This window comes from Balaenoptera musculus, chromosome 8 (assembly GCF_009873245.2).
Source record: "Balaenoptera musculus isolate JJ_BM4_2016_0621 chromosome 8, mBalMus1.pri.v3, whole genome shotgun sequence".
Lineage (NCBI taxonomy): Eukaryota > Metazoa > Chordata > Mammalia > Artiodactyla > Balaenopteridae > Balaenoptera > Balaenoptera musculus.
Genome location: NC_045792.1, coordinates 86031657 through 86052345, shown reverse-complemented (window position 1 = coordinate 86052345; position 20689 = coordinate 86031657). Strand labels below are relative to the sequence as shown.

Here is a 20689-nt window from a genome sequence, read left to right as displayed (position 1 = left end):
TGGTATATCATAGTGAAATTCTAGACTCATTCATAAGAAGATAGTTTGTGAACAGGGATATACTGGTAGAGAGCAATATAATGGAGCAAGAGGTCTGTTTTCTTGCCACAGCTGGAACTGCTTCCTGAGTTTTGTGATTATTTGGGGGAATGGGAAAGTGGGTCTACTCCCTAAATTAGGGATGAGGAGTGTGAACTTCCTTTTGTTATAGTCAATATAGTTGATCTGACAAGAGGGCACAAAAAAGTGGTATTATTTGTGTGCACCAAAAAGCTACTTTCCCTTAAAATGTCTCTACATAATCCTGACATACTCCCTGACATCTTCATCATTGTGTCCATTTCTTTTTTTTTTTTTTTTTTTTTTTAGAAATTTCATGTAATGTTTGAAACATTTATATTAACATATTTCCATATAAATACAAAGATTTTTAGAAATTTCATGTAATGTCTGAAACATTTATATTAACATATTTCCATATAAATACAAAGATTTTTAGAAATTTCATGTAATGTCTGAAACATTTATATTAACATATTTCCATACATATTTCCATACAAATACAAATATAAGATTTTTAGAAATTTCATGTAATGTCTGAAACATTTATATTAACATATTTCCATACAAATAACCCAATGAAAGTTTAGTATTAGTTGTTTTGTTTGTTTTTTTATACTGCAGGTTCTTATTAGGCATCAGTTTTATACACATCAGTGTATACATGTCAATCCCAATCGCCCAATTCAGCACACCACCATCCCCACCTCACCGCAGTTTTCCCCCCTTGGTGTCCATATGTCCATTCTCTACATCTGTGTCTCAACTTCTGCCCTGCAAACTGGCTCATCTGTACCATTTTTCTAGGTTCCGCATACATGCATTAATATACGATATTTGTTTTTCTCTTTCTGACTTACTTCACTCTGTATGACAGTCTCTAGATCCATCCACGTCTCAACAAATGACTCAGTTTCGTTCCTTTTTATGGCTGAGTAATATTCCATTGTATATATATGTACCACAACTTCTTTATCCATTCGTCTGTTGATGGGCATTTAGGTTGCTTCCATGACCTGCCTATTGTAAATAGTGCTGCAATGAACATTCGGGTGCATGTGTCTTTTTGAGTTACGGTTTTCTCTGGGTATATGCCCAGTAGTGGGATTGCTGGGTCATATGGTAATTCTATTTTTAGTTTTCTAAGGAACCTCCATATTGTTCTCCATAGTGGCTGTATCAATTTACATTCCCACCAACAGTGCAAGAGGTTTCCCTTTTCTCCACACCCTCTCCAGCATTTGTTGTTTGTAGATTTTCTGATGATGCCCATTCTAACAGGAGTGAGGTGATACCTCATTGTAGTTTTGATTTGCATTTCTCTAATAATTAGTGATGTTGAGCATCTTTTCATGTGCTTCGTGGCCGTCTGTATGTCTTCTTTGGAGAAATGTCTATTTAGGTCTTCTGCCCATTTTTGGATTGGGGTGTTTGTTTCTTTGATATTGAGCTGAATGAGCTGTTTATATATTTTGGAGATTAATCCTTTGTCTGTTGATTCATTTGCAAATATTTTCTCCCATTCTGAGGGTTGTCTTTTCGTCTTGTTTATGGTTTCCTTTGCTGTGCAAAAGCTTTGAAGTTTCATTAGGTCCCACTTGTTTATTTTTGTTTTTATTTCCATTACTCTAGGAGGTGGATCAAAAAAGATCTTGCTGTGATTTATGTCAAAGAGTGTTCTTCCTATGTTTTCCTCTAAGAGTTTTATAGTGTCCAGTCTTATATTTAGGTCTCTAATCCATTTTGAGTTTATTTTTGTGTATGGTGTTAGGGAGTATTCTAATTTCATTCTTTTACATGTAGCTGTCCAGTTTTCCCAGCACCACTTATTGAAGAGACTGTCTTTTCTCCATTGTATATCTTTGCCTCCTTTGTCATAGATTAGTTGACCATAGGTGCGTGGGTTAATCTCTGGGCTTTCTATCTTGTTCCATTGATCTATGTTTCTGTTTTTGTGCCAGTACCATATTGTCTTGATTACTGTAGCTTTGTAGTATAGTCTGAAGTCAGGGAGTCTGATTCCTCCAGCTCCATTTTTTTCCCTCAAGACTGCTTTGGCTATTCGGGGTCTTTTGTGTCTCCATACAAATTTTAAGATGATTTGTTCTAGCTCCGTAAAAAATGCCATTGGTAATTTGATAGGGATTGCATTGAATCTGTAGATTGCTTTGGGTAGTATACTCATTTTCACAATGTTGATTCTTCCAATCCAAGAACATGGTATATCTCTCCATCTGTTGGTATCATCTTTAATTTCTTTCATCAGTGTCTTATAGTTTTCTGCGTACAGGTCTTTCGTCTCCCTAGGTAGGTTTATTCCTAGGTATTTTATTCTTTTTGTTGCAATGGTAAATGGGAGTGTTTCCATAATTTCTCTTTCAGATTTTTCATCATTAGTGTATAGGAATGCAAGAGATTTCTGTGCATTAATTTTGTATCCTGCAACTTTACCATATTCATTAATTAGCTCTAGCAGTTTTCTGGTGGCAGTTTTAGGATTCTCTATGTATAGTATCATGTCATCCGCAAACAGTGACAGTTTTACTTCTTCTTTTCCAATTTGTATTCCTTTTATTTCTTTTTCTTCTCTGATTGCCGTGGCTAGGACTTCCAGAACTATGTTGAATAATAGTGGTGAGAGTGGACATCCTTGTCTCGTTCCTGATCTTAGAGGAAATGCTTTCAGTTTTTCACCATTGAGAATGATGTTTGCTGTGGGTTTGTCATATATGGCCTTTATTATGTTGAGGTAGGTTCCCTCTATGCCCACTTTCTGGAGAGTTTTTATCAGAAATGGGTGTTGAATTCTGTCAAAAGCTTTTTCTGCATCTATTGAGATGATCATATGGTTTTTATTCTTCAATTTGTTAATATGGTGTATCACATTGATTGATTTGCGTATATTGAAGAATCCTTGCATCCCTGGGATAAATCCCACTTGATCGTGGTGTATGATCCTTTTAATGTGTTGTTGGATTCTGTTTGCTAGTATTTTGTTGAGGATTTTTGCATCTATATTCATCAGTGATATTGGTCTGTAATTTTCTTTTTTTGTAGTGTCTTTGTCTGGTTTTGGTATCAGGGTGATGGTGGCCTCATAGAATGAGTTTGGGAGTGTTCCTTCCTCTGCAATTTTTTGGAAGAGTTTGAGAAGGATGGGTGTTAGCTCTTCTCTAAACGTTTGATAGAATTCACCTGTGAAGCCATCTGGTCCTGGACTTCTGTTTGTTGGAAGATTTTTAATCACAGTTTCAATTTCATTACTTGTGATTGGTCTGTTCATATTTTCTGTTTCTTCCTGGTTCAGTCTTGGAAGGTTATACCTTTCTAAGAATTTGTCCATTTCTTCCAGGTTGTCCATTTTATTGGCATAAAGTTGCTTGTAGTAGTCTCTTAGGATGCTTTGTATTTCTGCGGTGTCTGTTGTAACTTCTCCTTTTTCATTTCTGATTTTATTGATTTGAGTCCTCTCCCTCTTTTTCTTGATGAGTCTGGCTAATGGCTTATCAATTTTGTTTATCTTCTCAAAGAACCAACTTTTAGTTTTATTGATCTTTGCTATTGTTTTCTTTGTTTCTATTTCATTTATTTCTGCTCTGATCTTTATGATTTCTTTCCTTCTGCTAACTTTGGGTTTTGTTTCTTCTTCTTTCTCTAGTTTCTTTAGGTGTAAGGTTAGATTGTTTACTTGAGATTTTTCTTGTTTCTTGAGGTAGGCTTGTATAGCTATAAACTTCCCTCTTAGAACCGCTTTTGCTGCATCCCATAGGTTTTGGGTCGTCGTGATTTCATCGTCATTTGTCTCTAGGTATTTTTTTATTTCCTCTTTGATTTCTTCAGTGATCTCTTGGTTATTTAGTAACGTATTGTTTAGCCTCCATGTGTTTGTCCTTTTTACGTTTTTTTCCCTGTAATTCATTTCTAATCTCATAGCGTTGTGGTCAGAAAAGATGCTTGATATGATTTCAATTTTCTTAAATTTACTGAGGCTTGATTTGTGACCCAAGATGTGATCTATCCTGGAGAATGTTCTGTGCGCACTTGAGAAGAACGTGTAATCTGCTGTTTTTGGATGGAATGTCCTATATATATCAATTAAATCTATCTGGTCTATTGTGTCATTTAAAGCTTCTGTTTCCTTATTTATTTTCATTTTGGATGATCTGTCCATTGGTGTAAGTGAGGTGTTAAAGTCCCCCACTATTATTGTGTTACTGTCGATTTCCTCTTTTATAGCTGTTAGCAGTTGCCTTATGTATTGAGGTGCTCCTATGTTGGGTGCATATATATTTATAATTGTTATATCTTCTTCTTGGATTGATCCCTGGATCATTATGTAGTGTCCTTCCTTGTCTCTTGTAACATTCTTTATTTTAAAGTCTATTTTATCTGATATGAGTATAGCTACTCCAGCTTTCTTTTGATTTCCATTTGCATGGAATATCTTTTTCCATCCCCTCACTTTCAGTCTGTATGTGTCCCTAGGTCTAAAGTGGGTCTCTTGTAGACAGCATATATATGGGTCTTGTTTTTGTATCCATTCAGCCAGTCTATGTCTTTTGGTTGGGGCATTTAATCCATTCACGTTTAAGGTAATTATCAATATGTATGTTCCTATGACCATGTTCTTAATTGTTTTGGGTTTGTTTTTGTAGGTCCTTTTCTTCTCTTGTGTTTCCCACTTAGAGAAGTTCCTTTAGCATTTGTTGTAGAGCTGGTTTGGTGGTGCTGAATTCTCTTAGCTTTTGCTTGTCTGCAAAGCTTTTGATTTCTCCATCAAATCTAAATGAGATCCTTGTCGGGTAGAGTAATCTTGGTTGTAGGTTCTTCCCTTTCATCACTTTAAGTATATCATGCCACTCCCTTCTGGCTTGCAGAGTTTCTGCTGAGAAATCAGCTGTTAACCTTATGGGAGTTCCCTTGTATGTTATTTGTCGTTTTTCCCTTGCTGCTTTCAATAATTTTTCTTTGTCTTTAATTTTTGCCACTTTGATTACTATGTGTCTTGGCGTGTTTCTCCTTGGGTTTATTCTCTATGGGACTCTCTGCGCTTCTTGGACTTGGGTGGCTATTTCCTTTCCCATGTTAGGGAAGTTTTCGACTATAATTTCTTCAAATATTTTCTCTGGTCCTTTCTCTCTCTCTTCTCCTTCTGGGACCCCTATAATGCGAATGTTGTTGCGTTTAATGTTGTCCCAGAGGTCTCTTAGGCTGTCTTCATTTCTTTTCATTCTTTTTTCTTTAGTCTGTTCCGCAGCAGTGAATTCCACCATTCTGTCTTCCAGGTCACTTATCCGTTCTTCTGCCTCAGTTATTCTGCTATTGATTCCTTCTAGTGTAGTTTTCATTTCAGTTATTGTATTGGCCATCTCTGTTTGTTTGTTCTTTAATTCTTCTAGGTCTTTGTTAATCATTTCTTGCATCTTCTCAATCTTTGCCTCCATTCTTATTCCGAGGTCCTGGATCATCTTCACTATCATTATTCTGAATTCTTTTTCTGGAAGGTTGCCTATCTCCACTTCATTTAGTTGTTTTTCTGGGGTTTTTTCTTGTTCCTTCATCTGGTACATAGCCCTCTGCCTTTTCATCTTCTCTATCTTTCTGTAACTGTCATTGTGTCCATTTCTTATAGACCTTCTGGACCTGGTCATATTAGCTACTTTATATTGGGTATGAATCTTCGTGTACCAATCAGGGGAGAAAAAGATACAAAACTTTATTTGCTTTAAATCAACTTAAATTCAAATCAAAGACCCATAATTCAGGCCCGTGAGAAGTTCTATACCCCAGGGTTGTAAAAAGGTCCCTGGCTTTCCAAAGACAGCACCAAATCAGCAGGGAGAATCCTTGGATGGTGGATTCCGCGTCTACACTGTTTAGTTTAGGGAAGTCCATTGTCTTAGAGCACCTGATCCCTTCAGGTCAAAACAGCCCTGCTCGTGGGGGTGGGGGTGGGATGCTGGAGCCTGAGAATATCTGTGGAGGCTGGAGAACCTCTGATGAGATTGAGACCCTCTGATGAGATGTAACCTTTCTAGTTGCAGTCATCCTCACCAAGATCTCCCAGGAGTGCTGAAAGGCAAACAGGGCCCTATGCCCAGGGCTGAGATAACAACCTCTCTCGGGTCTCATCACCTCCCAGGAGTGTCGCCCTAGGGAGGCATGAGGGGCTCTGGTACTCAGGGCTAAGAAAACAGCAGAGTTGTCTTAGCTTAGTTTCTCCCTCAAACCAGACCCTGAGCCACATTTGGGTCCAAATGATTTATTAAAGGAAGTACTCTCAGGATCAACCAGTAAGGGAATTGCAGAAGCAAAATAGGAAAGAGGAAAAAACCAAGCACGAGTGATTTCAACTGAACTCCCAGACTCAGCCTGATCCTGTGGGGTGCTGGGAAGTGTAAATTACACCTCGAGAAACAGGAGTTGGGCTTTTGTATTTCCACACCCATCAGTCACTGGCTACAGCCAACCCTGGAGTGAGCATGAGGGAACAAAAATCTAGGCATTTTTTTAGCTCTTCATATGGGCAAGATGGTGCCCATGCCCAAGGGGCAGTCCTGTGAAGGTGGCAGGTGCCAGCTCTCAGCAGCAAAGCACACAGGTAGAAGCTGAGTTGGTAAAAGGATACAAGGAGACCTGGATGGGGCACCAGTAGTGATCACTACAAGAACCATCCCAAAGCCATTGCATCTCCTCTGTAAAGTGGTATCACAGAGAACTGCCTAATACTGTTGCCCTGAGAAAAAAAGAAAATGAGGGAAGGTCTTTCTTTAAATGTTTATCTGAAACAGTATCCCATAGAAATGCATCCCAAGTACTATTTTGTTCGAAAGATAGCCTGTAAAGGCATGCTAAACTTAATGTGTTCATATCCCTGGGCCGAGTCCCAAAAGTAACAGGACAATGTGCTATTTATTACTAATTATGTAATATTTTACTTAGCAAAAAGCAAGAGCTTGATGCTCCTTCACACCAGAGATGCAGATGTTTTAAATTCTCATTTGGCTTTGTGTAAAAACATCCATCCTACTGAGGAGAAATGAAATCCAAAGTTCTTGAAAAATCAAATAAAAAAGAATCATGAGTCTGTTCAGTGGGGAGATACAAAGGTTTCTAAACAGAGAACCCACAGGGGTAAAAGAGAGGGAGTTTGGAAATCTAACCCTGGGGAGATGCTTTTCTGAGATGCAGACGCTCTATGAACCCAACAGGTAGAAGTCTAAACAGGGAGAGAAAAGGATGGATAGAGGAAGTCTTAGAATTCTCTTCAAAAGCATCATAGGAGAGGGTACAGAAGGAAGAGAGAATAATGCCCAGTAGATGTTTGATATAGGAATATAATTTTAAGGCTTCATTACACAGGATTAAAATAGATGAATGTACAGAGACCATGGTTGGTACCCAGAAGTCTGAATCAACACACTGGACCCAGATCTGGAAGCCCATCGCATTACCAAGAAGCCAAAAAATATTGCTTTATACTTGAATAGGCCCAATAATGGGCCTTTAGATTCCTTTATGGGTTTTTCTTTAAGGTGTATGAATTTGGGGAATTGATTTTTAAATGCAGTAGGGTGCTTTGTAAATAAAGGCAAAAAAGGGAATTAGAGACTATGTGTAGTTTAAATTACTCCTCAAAACCAACCCAGCCAGAAAAGTGTTATTATCTCGTTTTATAGATGAGAAAAGCAAGTCTTGGAGAAATTAATTAATTTTCCCAGGCCCTGGTTTATTAAGTGGAAGAATGAATACATTTTAGCCTTTATCCCTTCCACCCGCAAACAGACATTTGTTGAACACCTACTGTGTGCTTATTCTGGACACTGAGGACCAAATGATTATTTAAGCCTATAGCTATCTGGATCCTGGAGAACATTGTTTTTCCACCAGAGTCTAGTGACAAAACTCATTTAAACTCATTTAAATCTGAGTTCATGGAAAGTTGGATTAGTCTGTGATTATGCAAGATGGTAAAGAGATTTGCATGGGTTGGAGAGGGTATGGGAACACACACACAAAAAAAGGCATGAAGACTTAATGCTAGTTTTATAGGCTTAGTGGGGAGGACCCAAACCGTTTTGCCTGATACTTTAAAAAATAATAACAATAGAAACAACAACAAAAATAATAACAAACTTTTATGGCTGCATTTTCTGATTATAAAACTTCTAAAAAAAAGTAGAAAGAAGCAAAAAGCATTCTCAGCGTTACAAGCCAGAGATAATGACTGTAATTATTTTAAAGGATGTTTTTCCAGTCTTTTAACCCTTTGGCTCCTTAAATTGTTTTTCTTTGGTTTTGGTTTTGAACAGTTTTATATGATATGTCTATGTGTGGTTTTCTTCATATTTATCTGGTTTGGGACTTTGTAAATCTGTAGGTTGACATCTTTCATCAGAAAAATTTCAATTATTATCTCTTTACATATTGGTTTTGCTCCATTCTCTCTCTTTTCTTCTGGGATGCCAATTACACGTATTTATTAACCTCCTCACTGTATCCTTACATTTTCCTTATATTTTTCACCTTTTTGACTCTTGGGGTTTGTTCTGAATCTTTTCTTTGAAGTTATCTTTCAGTTTGTTAGTCCCCTTACACTGTATCCGGTTTGCTATTAAACTCAGCCACTGAATTTTTACTTTACTTTTTGAGTTCTAGATTTCTCCTTTGGCTATTTTTTAAGGTTTTCAGTTTTCTACCAAAGTTCTCAATTTTGTCTTTTATTTCCTTGAATATATTCAGTCTATTTATTTTTCAGTAGTGTCAGACAACTACATTATCTGCATCCTTTATGAATCTGTTTCTAATGTCTGCATTTCTCTTGAATTTCAGCCGTATAGTCTCACCTCCCATTGAACCCTCACTTGGAAGCATCATTCAGCTCAGCCCTGGGGACATTTCATGAGCATAACTTAAAACCAAATAAATAGTTCTCCATTCTAAGATTTTAGCAAGTTTAAGGTGCACCATTGATTTAATTATAGCTGTTCTGGGGATTGGGAGTAAAGAAATATTACAGGAAATGTAGGCATGTGACCTGATTTCAGACGCATCACGTTATAAAGGAATAGGCATTTAAGAATTATAGAAATATGGCAGAATTCCTCAGCCGTGGGCAGACCTGTTTGGATATCTTGAGTCCGTTTCCCTTTAAATCTTCCTTTAAAGCCTCTTCAGGGAGAGGAACAAAGAACCTGAATTGTCCTGAGGCTTTATTACCTCCGAGAGCTCGAGAACTCTCCATTGTTCCTGCCAGTTAAACCCACATGAAATGTCACAGAAATAGGATCCCTGAGAATCCTGCAAGTAGGAGATCGTGGAGTGGGAGCCTACTGGACCAGGAAGCTACTTACTTCTAAGAGGAGAAAAATGCAACAATTAGGCTTACAGTAGAAGCCCCTTCTTGTCTTCTGCTGAGACTGATGCGGCTAGAGGCTAGTTCGTTTTCTTTCAGTATTCCAGGACGGGTCTTTAGTATAGCCCAATCGTTCTTGGCCATGAGCTCTAGCAAGCAAAACTCAAAATGGATGAGGAGCTACACTTGAATTACACAAATCACAGCCCTTTGATATAGCCTAACCGGCCACAGATTTAAGTGTCTGCCAGAGCCAGGCAGCTGGTCGGTGGAGGCCTGTGACCGAGGCACGGCTGTGGTCCAGTCCAGGCAGGGAGCTCCTCCCCACACCAGCTGATTCTTGCCGTGTGAGAATACAGACCCAGGGTTTCCGGAACTGAATTTTCTCAGAAGCCAGGAACACAGATTTCTATGAGAAATGCCCTGATGTTTATGTTGACGGTGAATTCCATTTTCTAAAACTTGCAGGTATAACACATGTTTTTGAGATGACTGAAGTCTGTGGGCTCTTGCTGGTTGTTTCTGGGCTACATGTTCAGCACTGAATGAGTCTGTACTATAGGAAGGTGGCCCCATCACTGAAGCAATATGGAATGCTTGCTCTCGCATCATAGAGGGATTCCTGGAAATATAAGCACTGGGGGACTTTCTGAGTCCACTTGAAGCTTCAGAAAAGTGCTTTGCCCTCACTATACCATTTCGGTATTTTTTAAACAGCTCACTCAGTGAGGTCCTTTTTTGACACTTAAAATGGGGCTTTGGAGTCAACCCTCAGGGAAACTGCTCAAAGCACATAGCCCAAAACACACAGAGTGTCATTGAGATCATCTGTCATGTGATCTACAGGCAGTCTTAGAGCAGACAAACCAGAAACTTGGACAATATTAGCAACCTTGCCAAATTGCACAGAGGAATATTCATTAATTTTTAGTTCTCAAATATTGTAGAAGTATTATATGAATGGACATTAATTTCTTGCCTGGAGGCAAGCAAGTAAGTTGTTTGAAAGGTAACTGGGACATTTATGGGAAGTAAAGCATGTCCAGTGCATAATTGTATTGTGTGGGGACAGTTTTATAGGAATGAACCTGTGTCTTAGAAAAAATGATTAAAAAGAGACTAGGGAGGCTGATAGAGTGATTGGTACCCAAACTCAGTAATTAAAGGTTGAATTCTTCAGGGGACTTACTCTGTGTCCTTAGGCAAGTAATATTCAGTAATTTGCCATAATCCATTTGAGAAAAATATGTTATCTAGCTGACAGAATATTTCCAGGATATATCTAATATCCTGTCCAGTGCTTAGAATAGCTGGTGATGCCAATTTTACTCTAAGTAGCTGTGCAACATGAATTAGAGAATAGAGATATCTTTGTAATGAATATTGTTAAATGTTTAGATGGAACGTTATATTTGGAGATCAAGGGAATTTGTTGTATCTCTGAATTTATATTGTCCTCTAGTGTTTTTTAATTACAACTTCTAACACACTAATGTTCCAGCAGATGAAATATAAAATCTAAATTTATATATGTACTCGTTTCGAATCTGTTCTACTTTCTGGGTACAACACAAATAGGAAACTGAATAGTCTGGTTTAATTGCCTAAGCTTTAGGGAACGAAGGAGATGATATTACGACACTGAAAACCAATAACCCTTGTATACTGATCATAAAAACTTAGGCAAAATGTGTATTTTGTCCAGGCCTGGCCATCTCCCACAGTTTGAGAAACAAATGAACATGATTATATGAGAGACCGTTGTAGTGTCAAATTTATTTGTATATGGGATGAAACACTTCTCAATTTAAGAATAAATCGTAAAAGCAAGGGGAAGATATGTCTAATGCATGCATTTTTCTATTATGGGTTTTCTCTTGGTAATTCCTTTGAGTACCATTGTTAGCAGGTTCTGTATCACTGCGTTTTTAATTCAGTGAGACTTGAAAATATTTGATGCTAAAATGGAATGCTTCAGACTATTAATAGCTCTCCTTTTCTTTCCACTTTCAGTCCTTGAAGAAAGAAACTGCTCAGACCCTGGGGACCCAGTCAATGGGTACAAGAAAATTACAGGAGGCCCTGGGCTCATCAATGGGCGCTATGCAAAAATTGGCACCGTCTTGACCTTCTTTTGTAACAACTCCTATGTTCTTAGCGGCAATGAGATGAGAACTTGCCAGCAGAATGGAGAGTGGTCGGGGAAACAACCCATCTGCATAAAAGGTAACTTGCAAATATTTTTGAAGTCTGTAGAAATAGATGGAGTTGCTGGACATTTTGGTAGCTCTCATACATGTTTTTGAGCCACTGGAAAAATGCCTTCTCTCTTAGGTTCTCACTGGAACCATACATCACTCTTAGGTTGGAAATCATCCATAAAATATTTGCTTCTTTTTTGAACCGCCAAAGGACCTGCTTATCCTAATCACAATGTCTTGATGTGATCAAGAAGAGTGATGTAGTTAACAGAGCAGTTTAGGAAAGGTGACAAGGCTGAGTTTTATACATGCAAACCCAAGCATAGATTTGAAGCAATTAAAATGCATTTATATGGCTACATTTATCTACTCTCTATGCAATATTAAATTAGTGCAAGAAATAAAAGAACACAATAGACACATCATCCCTGCCAGCCTATGTGGAGGGAGGTTTGAGATGTTAAGATGTTTAAAAGCATCTTAAAAAGACAGTAAACCCTTGAACATTCAAAGGAGAGTTATAGAACAAATGAGTGGTGTATATTCCGAGAAGGAGTGAAATAGAGACAATTGCGTGTAGCAGAGAGCACTGGAACCTGTCTGGGAAGCAGGGAAGGATTTATAGAGGTAAAGAGGAGTTGGGATGATATTCCAGTTAGAAGACAAAGGGAAGGTGGTGTAGGCAGAAGTGAAAGAATCATGGTAAACAAAGAGTGAATCAATCCTGGAATCTGGGAGGTAAATTTTAAAAGGTAGCTGGAGACCAGAATAAATGGAACGTTGCATAGGGAAATTTGGACCTTACTCCGCTTGGGAGTGGGCATACATAGTTTCTTGCTGAGTTGATTCACTAGTTGCTCCAGGTCGACAGCCCCTCTCCTTTGGTGGCAGGTCACAGTTATCTAGCTGTTTCCTGGGAAGAAAAGCATATCCTTGGCCTAGATTATCCAGATAATTGCTTCAGTCCTCCACTTTCCCTTCTGAGTGTTTGTCAACAACCTGAATCATGGGAAAAGGAACGAAAGAAAGATTTGTGAAAGGAAGAAATCACTTTAGACTTTAGCCAGGAGCAAGCTTCTTCCTCACCAGCACAGACTCTGATTCTTGATTTCATTAAGTATGGAAACGGTGTTACACATGTCCTTGGAGATTTTTGTCAACTCTTCTCTTACAAATTAATACAAGCAGAGTTCCCTAGGTTGCTAATTAGACGAATGTTGGCTGCTTGATTGGGAAAGTGAGATGGGAAGGATTCCTTTTCACTTGTGAAGAAAGAGAAACTTCAAAAAAATTAAACTGGGCTTTGAGTTGCCCTCAAAAGATCATTAGGGGCCTTAGTTGCAGAGACATGGAGGAATCAGTTACTCAAGATTTATTGATGGTTGACACTGCTGTCTGGTTTTAAATGAGAACCTTGTGATTCACTCTGCTGGGCTCTATTTTAGAACCTTGACCTTGGCTTTTATTCTGTATTGATTAAGTTCGCCAATACTGTTTATGTGAACAGATAATCCTAATCTATTAATTACCATTGTTTCATATCACCTGGGGGGAGCAGCTCTGCAGAGGTGTTTATTCTACTGGGGTTCTTCAGAGGGGGTTGCCAATTTAGATAAAACTCAGCATGCTCTTTTGCTAAGCGAGCTGTCCAAGTTTGGCTAACGTGTCTTACCTCTGAAAGCCTGGGGAATGTGCACTGGTCTCCAGAAAGGGTGGTCAGGTACGAATCTGAACTGAATGGTGTGAACAGTTAATATGGAAAAGGATTATGCAGCACTGTCTTTTTTTTTTTTTTTTTTTTTTTCCTAGCCTGTCGAGAACCAAAGATCTCAGACCTGGTGAGACGGAGAGTTCTTCCAACGCAGGTTCAGTCAAGGTGAGGTTGAAACACCTGAACTCTGCTTTAAAGGCGAATGAACGTTCGTTCCTCTCCCACCCCCTTTCCCCACTGGTGTTTGGCCAAAGATGGTCTGAGGTTTCTTAGGGACACTCAGTGCTGACTGGCCAAGGAAGAATAGGGCTCGTTAGATGGAGGCTTATTAGCCAGCTGCCTTTAGCCAAGAGGTAGCAACTGTTGGAAGATGCACAGATTTCATTGGATTGTGGGAAAGTAAGTGCTGGTGGGAAGCCAGACTTTAAGATGGTCTTTGAGGAACTGGATTTTAATACTCGAGTCTTCCTGAAATTACTACGTATTTATTATGCAGCCAGCTGTGGCTTAGGAAGATGTTCTTGGTAGTGACCAAGCAGATGAGGCAGGCTGGTGGGGCCAGGAACCGGAGATGAATGACTTGTCCCTGATGAAGGATGTGAGGCCTCAGGGACACCCACCCAGCTTTTTTCCTGGAAAGATAGAGGTGGGGACCCCTGGTGGCAGCTACGGAACCTTACACCCGTGGCTCCAGAAGGAACCTGCTTCCACTGGATTTCAGCGAGGCTTAGTGCCTGGTTTCCTTCAGTTCCCTGCTTAGTTTTTACCTGGCAGAGAGACCTTCCAAGACCATCCTTTTAAAAATAGCAACCCCACCTCCACCCTGACCGCTGAGCTGACTTCTTTAGCCAGCGCTCTCTGGCCTTTACAGAGCTCTCCAGTTTTCACCGTGGCATCCATCTCCACCTGTTGTCCTACCGACATTTTGTTCATTTATTTGTTCAATTTCTGTCTCCCTGTACCCCACCAAAAAAATGTGAAAGTTATAAGTGCAGGAACATTTTCTGTTTGATTCATGCTGAGCCTTCTAGTTCCTAGAACGGTGCCTGCCACGTGGTGGACACCCCCAAAATATTGAATGAATGAGTGAATGAATGAATGAATGAATGGATTGGATCAGTTGGTTCAAGACCTGCTGTCATCTCTCTTTAGCACTGGGTATTCTTGGGCAAATTCCTAAGCTTGCTGAGCCTTTAGTTCCTCTTTTGAAAAGTAAGGGTAATCACAATAACATTTGTCTCTGGGGACTGTTAAGGATTAAATGCAAGGCAAATAGCTAGCATTTACTGGGTGTTTGCTCTGTGCCCGTTACACTTCTGAGTTCTTTACATATATTAGCTCATTTAATCTTCACTACAACCTCTGAGGTAAGTATTATTATTACCATTTCATTTTAGGTTTTATTACTTTTTATTACAGATGGGTAAACTGAGGCTCTGAGAGGGTGAGGAACTTGCCCAAGGTCACATTGCTAGAGGAAGGAGCAAACCCAGGATGCAAATCCAGGGTCTTCAGGGTCTGCTCCCTGATGCATGAAGCTTGAACTAAGCCTTATATAAAGGCCTTAAAAACGCCTTGCACCTATGAACACCTGTAAGCAGTATCTATTGCTTTTAGAAATGGTAACAATGAATCCCAGTGACTGGAACTGACCCCAAACAAGTGATCTGAAATATTCAAAGATCAGGATATTCCTTCATCTCTCACTCTGCCTCTGGCTCTCTCATTCCATTTCCCTTTCGGGCAAGGCATTTCCTTGGGGACAGTGGCAGTGGAATCCAGTATTTCTACCCACCCTCCTTTCTGATCTTTGTGATTTACCTGGGGCTGGACTCTCCAGTAAGTATTCTTCCCAAGGAGACATCTTGGAGAGGAGGCCCAGAGCTGTTAAAAAAGACCACCACCGGGCTTTGCATTTTGTAAAGCGGTTGTAATGGGGGGTTAGGTGACAAGGTGCCAGGTGTCTCATGTAGATGAGAAAGCAAGCCTAAAACTTGGTTGTAAATATCTTTCTGGAAGATACGCTGCTGGAGCGGGGATATGATGGTCTCCAGCAGCCAGGCTCACCCAGGAACCCCCAAAGGCAACGCAAACCTTCAATGGCCAAAAGCTGTGTTTGTTTGCAAGTCCAGAAGCTCCCTGAACTGCAGACCTGGTTCTAAACATGAGCTAAAGATTTGTTGGATGAAATCAGCGTGGATGGAATGTTTGCTCTGAGCACAGCACGGTACAGACACATGAAACAGATTTCTTACGATGGATTGGCACGGCAGGGACACCAGGATGGGAACCGTGACTGCCTGTGTTGCCTGGGGTACTGTCTTAGCTTCCTGTGTGCCCTTCAGCACTCCCACCTACCTCTCTGGGCTTCCTTCCTCCATTCATTAAATGGGATGAAAACACTGATTCCTAAAGGAACTCTAACTTGTCAGTTAATAGTCATTATGCACTGATATAAAACGAGCACAAGTTGTGTAGTGTGCACACCTCTCTCCCAAGAATCCCAGAGTGGTCTCTGGGTGCTTCAACTTCAGGGCTCATTTGAAAGACCTTTTCACATTCGCACACAACGCTCCTTATTTCTCCCAATCAATGTGCTCTGAGAGAAGGTTTTATTCTCTGAGGTGGACTAATTACATCTGCTAATTGCTAAATCAAGCTGCTGTATCAACACAGTTCGGTTCGAATCAATTCCTAATACTGCCCCATTATGATAATGGTTAGAGAAAAGCAGCCGCCTGGATTTCTCCCCTTGAAATTAACTTCCTTTCTTATTTAATTTCACTATTAATTTTTGTGTGTGTGCATGTGTAGCGTACCTTTGGATAGCAGCTATTATGTCAGATATTATGCTCTTTGGTTAAAATCCAGGGCAGCTGGAGGCATGCCAGAAATGGAAATGGAGGAATAAATTGAAGGTTGAAGTGTGCAAGAAGACCTGCTCAGTGGTAGAAGAAGCGTTCATGTGTGTGTGTGTGTGTGTGTGTGTGTGTGTGTATGAGAGAGAGAGAGAGAGGTGTGAGGGGAGAAAAGGAGAGAGAGACACACACAGAGGATGAGATAGATAGCTGTTTTCCCTTCGTCTGTAACCAAATATCTACGTGGGGATTTGCTTGGATATAAAGGAGCCACAATGACTGTGTCTGGCCCTCCTCTCTCTCCGGGCCGGGTGCTCCGACGCAGGGAGACACCATTACACCAGCTATACTCAGCAACCTTCAGCAAGCAGAAGCTGCAGGACGCCTCTGCCAAGAAGCCAGCCCTTCCCTTTGGAGACCTGCCCCCTGGGTACCAATACCTGCACACCCAGATCCAGTATGAGTGCATCTCACCCTTCTACCGCCGCCTGGGCAGCAGCCGGAGGACATGTCTGAGGACTGGGAAGTGGAGTGGGCGTGCCCCGTCCTGCATCCCTAGTGAGTCAATGCCTGTCCTTGGTCTAGAGCAGCTTCGATCTCCCATTGCTGCCTATGAAAAGCCACTGACCCTATTGAAGGCTTTTTTGGCAAAAACTCCTTGTCCAAAAGAATGGCCCTCTAATACTTTCCCTAGCTTGGCGAAGTCTGAAATTCCACAGTTAGAGCTTCCTTCCTTTGGCTTAAACTTTTTACCCAGGAGAAATGAACTCGTTAAATCTTAGACGAAGTTTTTGGGAAGGGGGGGCATACTTTTTGTGGATAATTCTTTCATATTTACTTGGAGAAAAGGGACAGAGCAATAATTAAACACCAAGTGAGGAAGGGGTTAAAGGTGCTAGAGGGCTTCTGGTGATATCACCTTGGTTACCCTATCTAACCCAGTTTTCATTCTCATCACCCAATGGTATTAATTAGGTTATTGTTATTAATTAGATTATGAGGTATTAATTACTCACAAGGTTATAATGATGATTACTGCGGTAATACACGGAAGTGTCTGGAATAGGGTCTTGCACATACTAAGCTACCCCCATCCTCTTTGTCAAAGAAGAAGAATATGGCTTAGTTCGAGGTGGTCATCTTTATAGCAATAGTCATGATATTTTGAATCTAACTGTTTATATACATCATCTCATCCACTCTCCTCAAGAACCCTAGGAGACAGTTGTGATTACTGTATCCATTTTGCAGGCAGGAAGACTGAGGCTGTAAGAGATTAGGCAACTTGCCCAGTAAGTGGCTGGGATGGTAAGCCTCCAATCGTAATCCTAGACTTTATAGTCAACCACGTCAAGGTGGTTGGTTAATGTTTAAAGGGAAAAGAAAAACGGGTTAGATGCTCTGTGGTCTTGACATCCGTAGGGTCCACCTTTCCAGATTTGTGCTCTGTTGGTTGACTGACACATTCCCCTTTGGATGGGAAGGTCTGAGTTTGCATTACTGAGCTGGTGCTTTCTCCATAGTCTGTGGGAAAACTGAGAACGTCACTGCTCCGAAGACCCAGAGGGCGCGCTGGCCGTGGCAGGCTGCCATCTACAGGAGGGCCGGCGGGGTGCACGGGAGCAGCCTGCACAAGGACACGTGGTTCCTGGTCTGCAGCGGTGCCCTGGTCAATGAGCGCACCGTGGTGGTGTCTGCCCACTGCGTCACCGACCTGGGGAGGGTCACCGTGATCAAGACAGCAGACCTCAAAGTCGTCCTGGGGAAATTCTACAGGGATGATGACCGGGAAGAGAAAAGCATCCAGAGCTTGCGGGTGAGAGAGGGCTGCAGCCTGGAAACCGGGCCTCTGGCTCAGCAACTCCCAGTACTGGGCGAGCAGTGACTGTGTCGGTCCTGTCACTTTAGCACTTTAGCATCCAGCCCAGAGCCTGGAAATATTAGGCACATAGTAGGTGGCTAATATATATTGACAGATACTAGAAAGGGGCATCTAGAAAGACTATGGTGTCTTTCCCCCCTAAAATTGTTTTAAAAATAAGATAGTAACAAATATCTTCTATCACTGGGGTCATCAAAAGGTAACCACCTCTTATGCTTAGGACACTGTGCTAGGTAGGCTTTGAGGAAAAATAGAGACTCCTAATAAATTTGTAATATTCTTCTCTTTCCCTGCCTGCCTCCCTCCCTCTCTTCCATCCACCCACTCACCCATCCAGCTCATCCATCTGTCCATCCATCCATCCATCCATCCATCCATTGTTGAGTTCCCACAGCATGCCATTCACTGGGAATACATACAGAACTGAATAAGGCATGGTTTTTGCCCTGAAGAGTCCACAGGCTAGGGGAAGAGACAGACCAGTATATCGTGACTAGTCCAACACAATAGAATCCCTGAGTAAATGAGCCCAAATATAGTTGAAGGAATAGAACACATCCATAAGAATGTTGCGGCGCATCACAGATGCAAGCTCCTGGAGGCCCCCGTCAAAGAAGATGATCAGCAAGGATGGGGACAGTCAGGGGAGACTTTGTGGAAAAGTCTTGTGGACCACCCTGGGTATAGCTCTATCTTACTGGCTTGAGGGTAAATGCAATGTTTACAGTGGACCAGATGTTGCAAACTGGTAGCCTCTAGGGGTTTGTGTTTTGATAGTGCTAACATATATTTTTTTAATCAGTTATTTGCCAACATTTCAAAACCAGGAGGTTTCAGCCAGAGATCTGGAGTCTATTCTCTGGCAAAATGAGCACTTCTGCATGGCAGTGGTCAGCTGGAGCAAAGTGGCAGCTGCCCCCTGTGCATGGGGCATGCACTCCCGTTCTCTGAAACCTCACCTGTCCACTCAACTTATTTAAAACAACCTGCCGTATGTATATGTATAACTGATTCACTTTGTTATAAAGCAGAAACTAACACACCATTGTAAAGCAATTATACTCCAATAAAGATGTTAAAAACAAAAAAACAAAAAAAATCAACCTGCCAGCCAGGCGGGCATTTCAGTTTGCAATCCTGGAAATAGAGCAGTTGCTTTCTATGATCCCTTGAGGAAAGTATCTCTGCATAATTGTAGCTGTCTCTTAGACATTTTCTCCCAATAATTCAGCCCCGGGGCTTGCCTGTTCCTATCACTATGGAGTTGGCTGCTCACAATTGCTGTCCGTTCCTCACCTTGGTAGGTTTCTGCAATCATCCTGCATCCCAACTACGACCCCATCCTGCTGGATGCGGACATCGCCGTCCTGAAGCTCCTGGACAAGGCTCGCATCAGCACCCGCGTCCAGCCCATCTGCCTGGCGGCCCCTCGGGACCTCAGCACCTCCTTCCAGGAGTCCCGCATCACCGTGGCAGGCTGGAACGTCCTGGCCGACGTGAGGAGCCCCGGCTTCAAGAATGACACGCTGCGCTCGGGGGTGGTCAGCGTGGCGGACTCGCTGCTGTGCGAGGAGCAGCACGAGGAGCACGGCATCCCGGTGAGCGTCACAGACAACATGTTCTGTGCCGGCTGGGACCGCACTGCCCCCTCTGATATCTGCACAGCAGAGACGGGGGGCATCGCCGCTGTGTTCTTCCCGGGACGGGCGTCCCCTGAGCCCCGCTGGCATCTGGTGGGGCTGGTCAGCTGGAGCTATGACAAAACATGCAGCCACAGCCTCTACACAGCCTTCACCAAAGTGCTGCCTTTCAAAGACTGGATCGAGAGAAACATGAAATGAGCCTCAGGCCCATCAAGAAGCACTTCCGTGCATCCTTCCCTACGTGTGTTGCCCGAGGCATTGTGGACCTGAAATGTGATTCTGCCCATGAATTTGGCTGTGCCAGGGCTTCTGATTTCAAAACCAGCGGAGGGCGAGCCGAGCTTAACTTTCTGGTAGGCCGCTGCCTCCCTGACTGCTGGGACCATTTGGAAGATACCGGGGCTGCTTGCAAGAACTCAGTTTCTTCAAAACAGACTACACGAACAGCAAAGAAATCCTCCCCATTCAACCGACCCAGTGGCCTTCCCCACCTGCCCTTCAGTGGTGCGAATGCCATGGTCAGCTCTGGTCGAGAGAGGGTTGACTCGCTTCATCAGGTCTTCTCCAAGGCTCCAGCCAGATAGAGTTCCAAAGAGCCGCCTGCAGGACAGTCCCGGACAGCGGAGCCTGGCTGCGGTGTTGGTGTCCGTGCACACTGCCGCGTCACGAGGTGGTCCTTTTCCTTCCCAATCCCCTGTACACACTTTAATAAAACAAGGGTTGGCTTCTGACCCACGGAATGAATGTGCCATGGCTCTGATTCCTGCATGCAGCCTCTTTGAGCTACATGTGTTGGGACCAATGGCTGGGTGGCAGCCCTTTAAAATAGATCCTAGATTATCATTCCCAAATAATGCGTATAGCAAAGCCGATGCCATCTTTTCAATACCAGTGCTTGCAGCTTGCTGGGCCTTCAGGTGGGGGAGAGGAAGGATGGGCACCATCAGATAAGGTACAAACAGAGGAAAATACCAGGGAT

The 20689-nt window shown here is 41.8% G+C and overlaps 1 protein-coding gene across 4 annotated transcripts in view; it reads left to right on the top strand.

Moving 5' to 3' along the window:
- PAMR1 (peptidase domain containing associated with muscle regeneration 1) overlaps nt 1-20452 on the top strand; it is a 175063-nt gene extending 154611 nt beyond the window's left edge. For 3 of the 4 annotated variants that reach the window (XM_036861654.1, XM_036861657.1, XM_036861656.1), the window contains 5 exons: nt 11429-11641; nt 13426-13492; nt 16511-16743; nt 17709-18001; nt 19372-20436. In XM_036861654.1, the coding sequence (XP_036717549.1) occupies nt 11429-11641; nt 13426-13492; nt 16511-16743; nt 17709-18001; nt 19372-19908 (1343 nt within the window). In that variant the 3' untranslated portion in view covers nt 19909-20436. Of the gene's footprint in view, nt 1-11428; nt 11642-13425; nt 13493-16510; nt 16744-17708; nt 18002-19371 lie in introns of all 4 variants that reach the window. The other variant, XM_036861655.1, reaches the window with a different exon arrangement.
- Nucleotides 20453-20689: the final 237 nt, after the last annotated feature.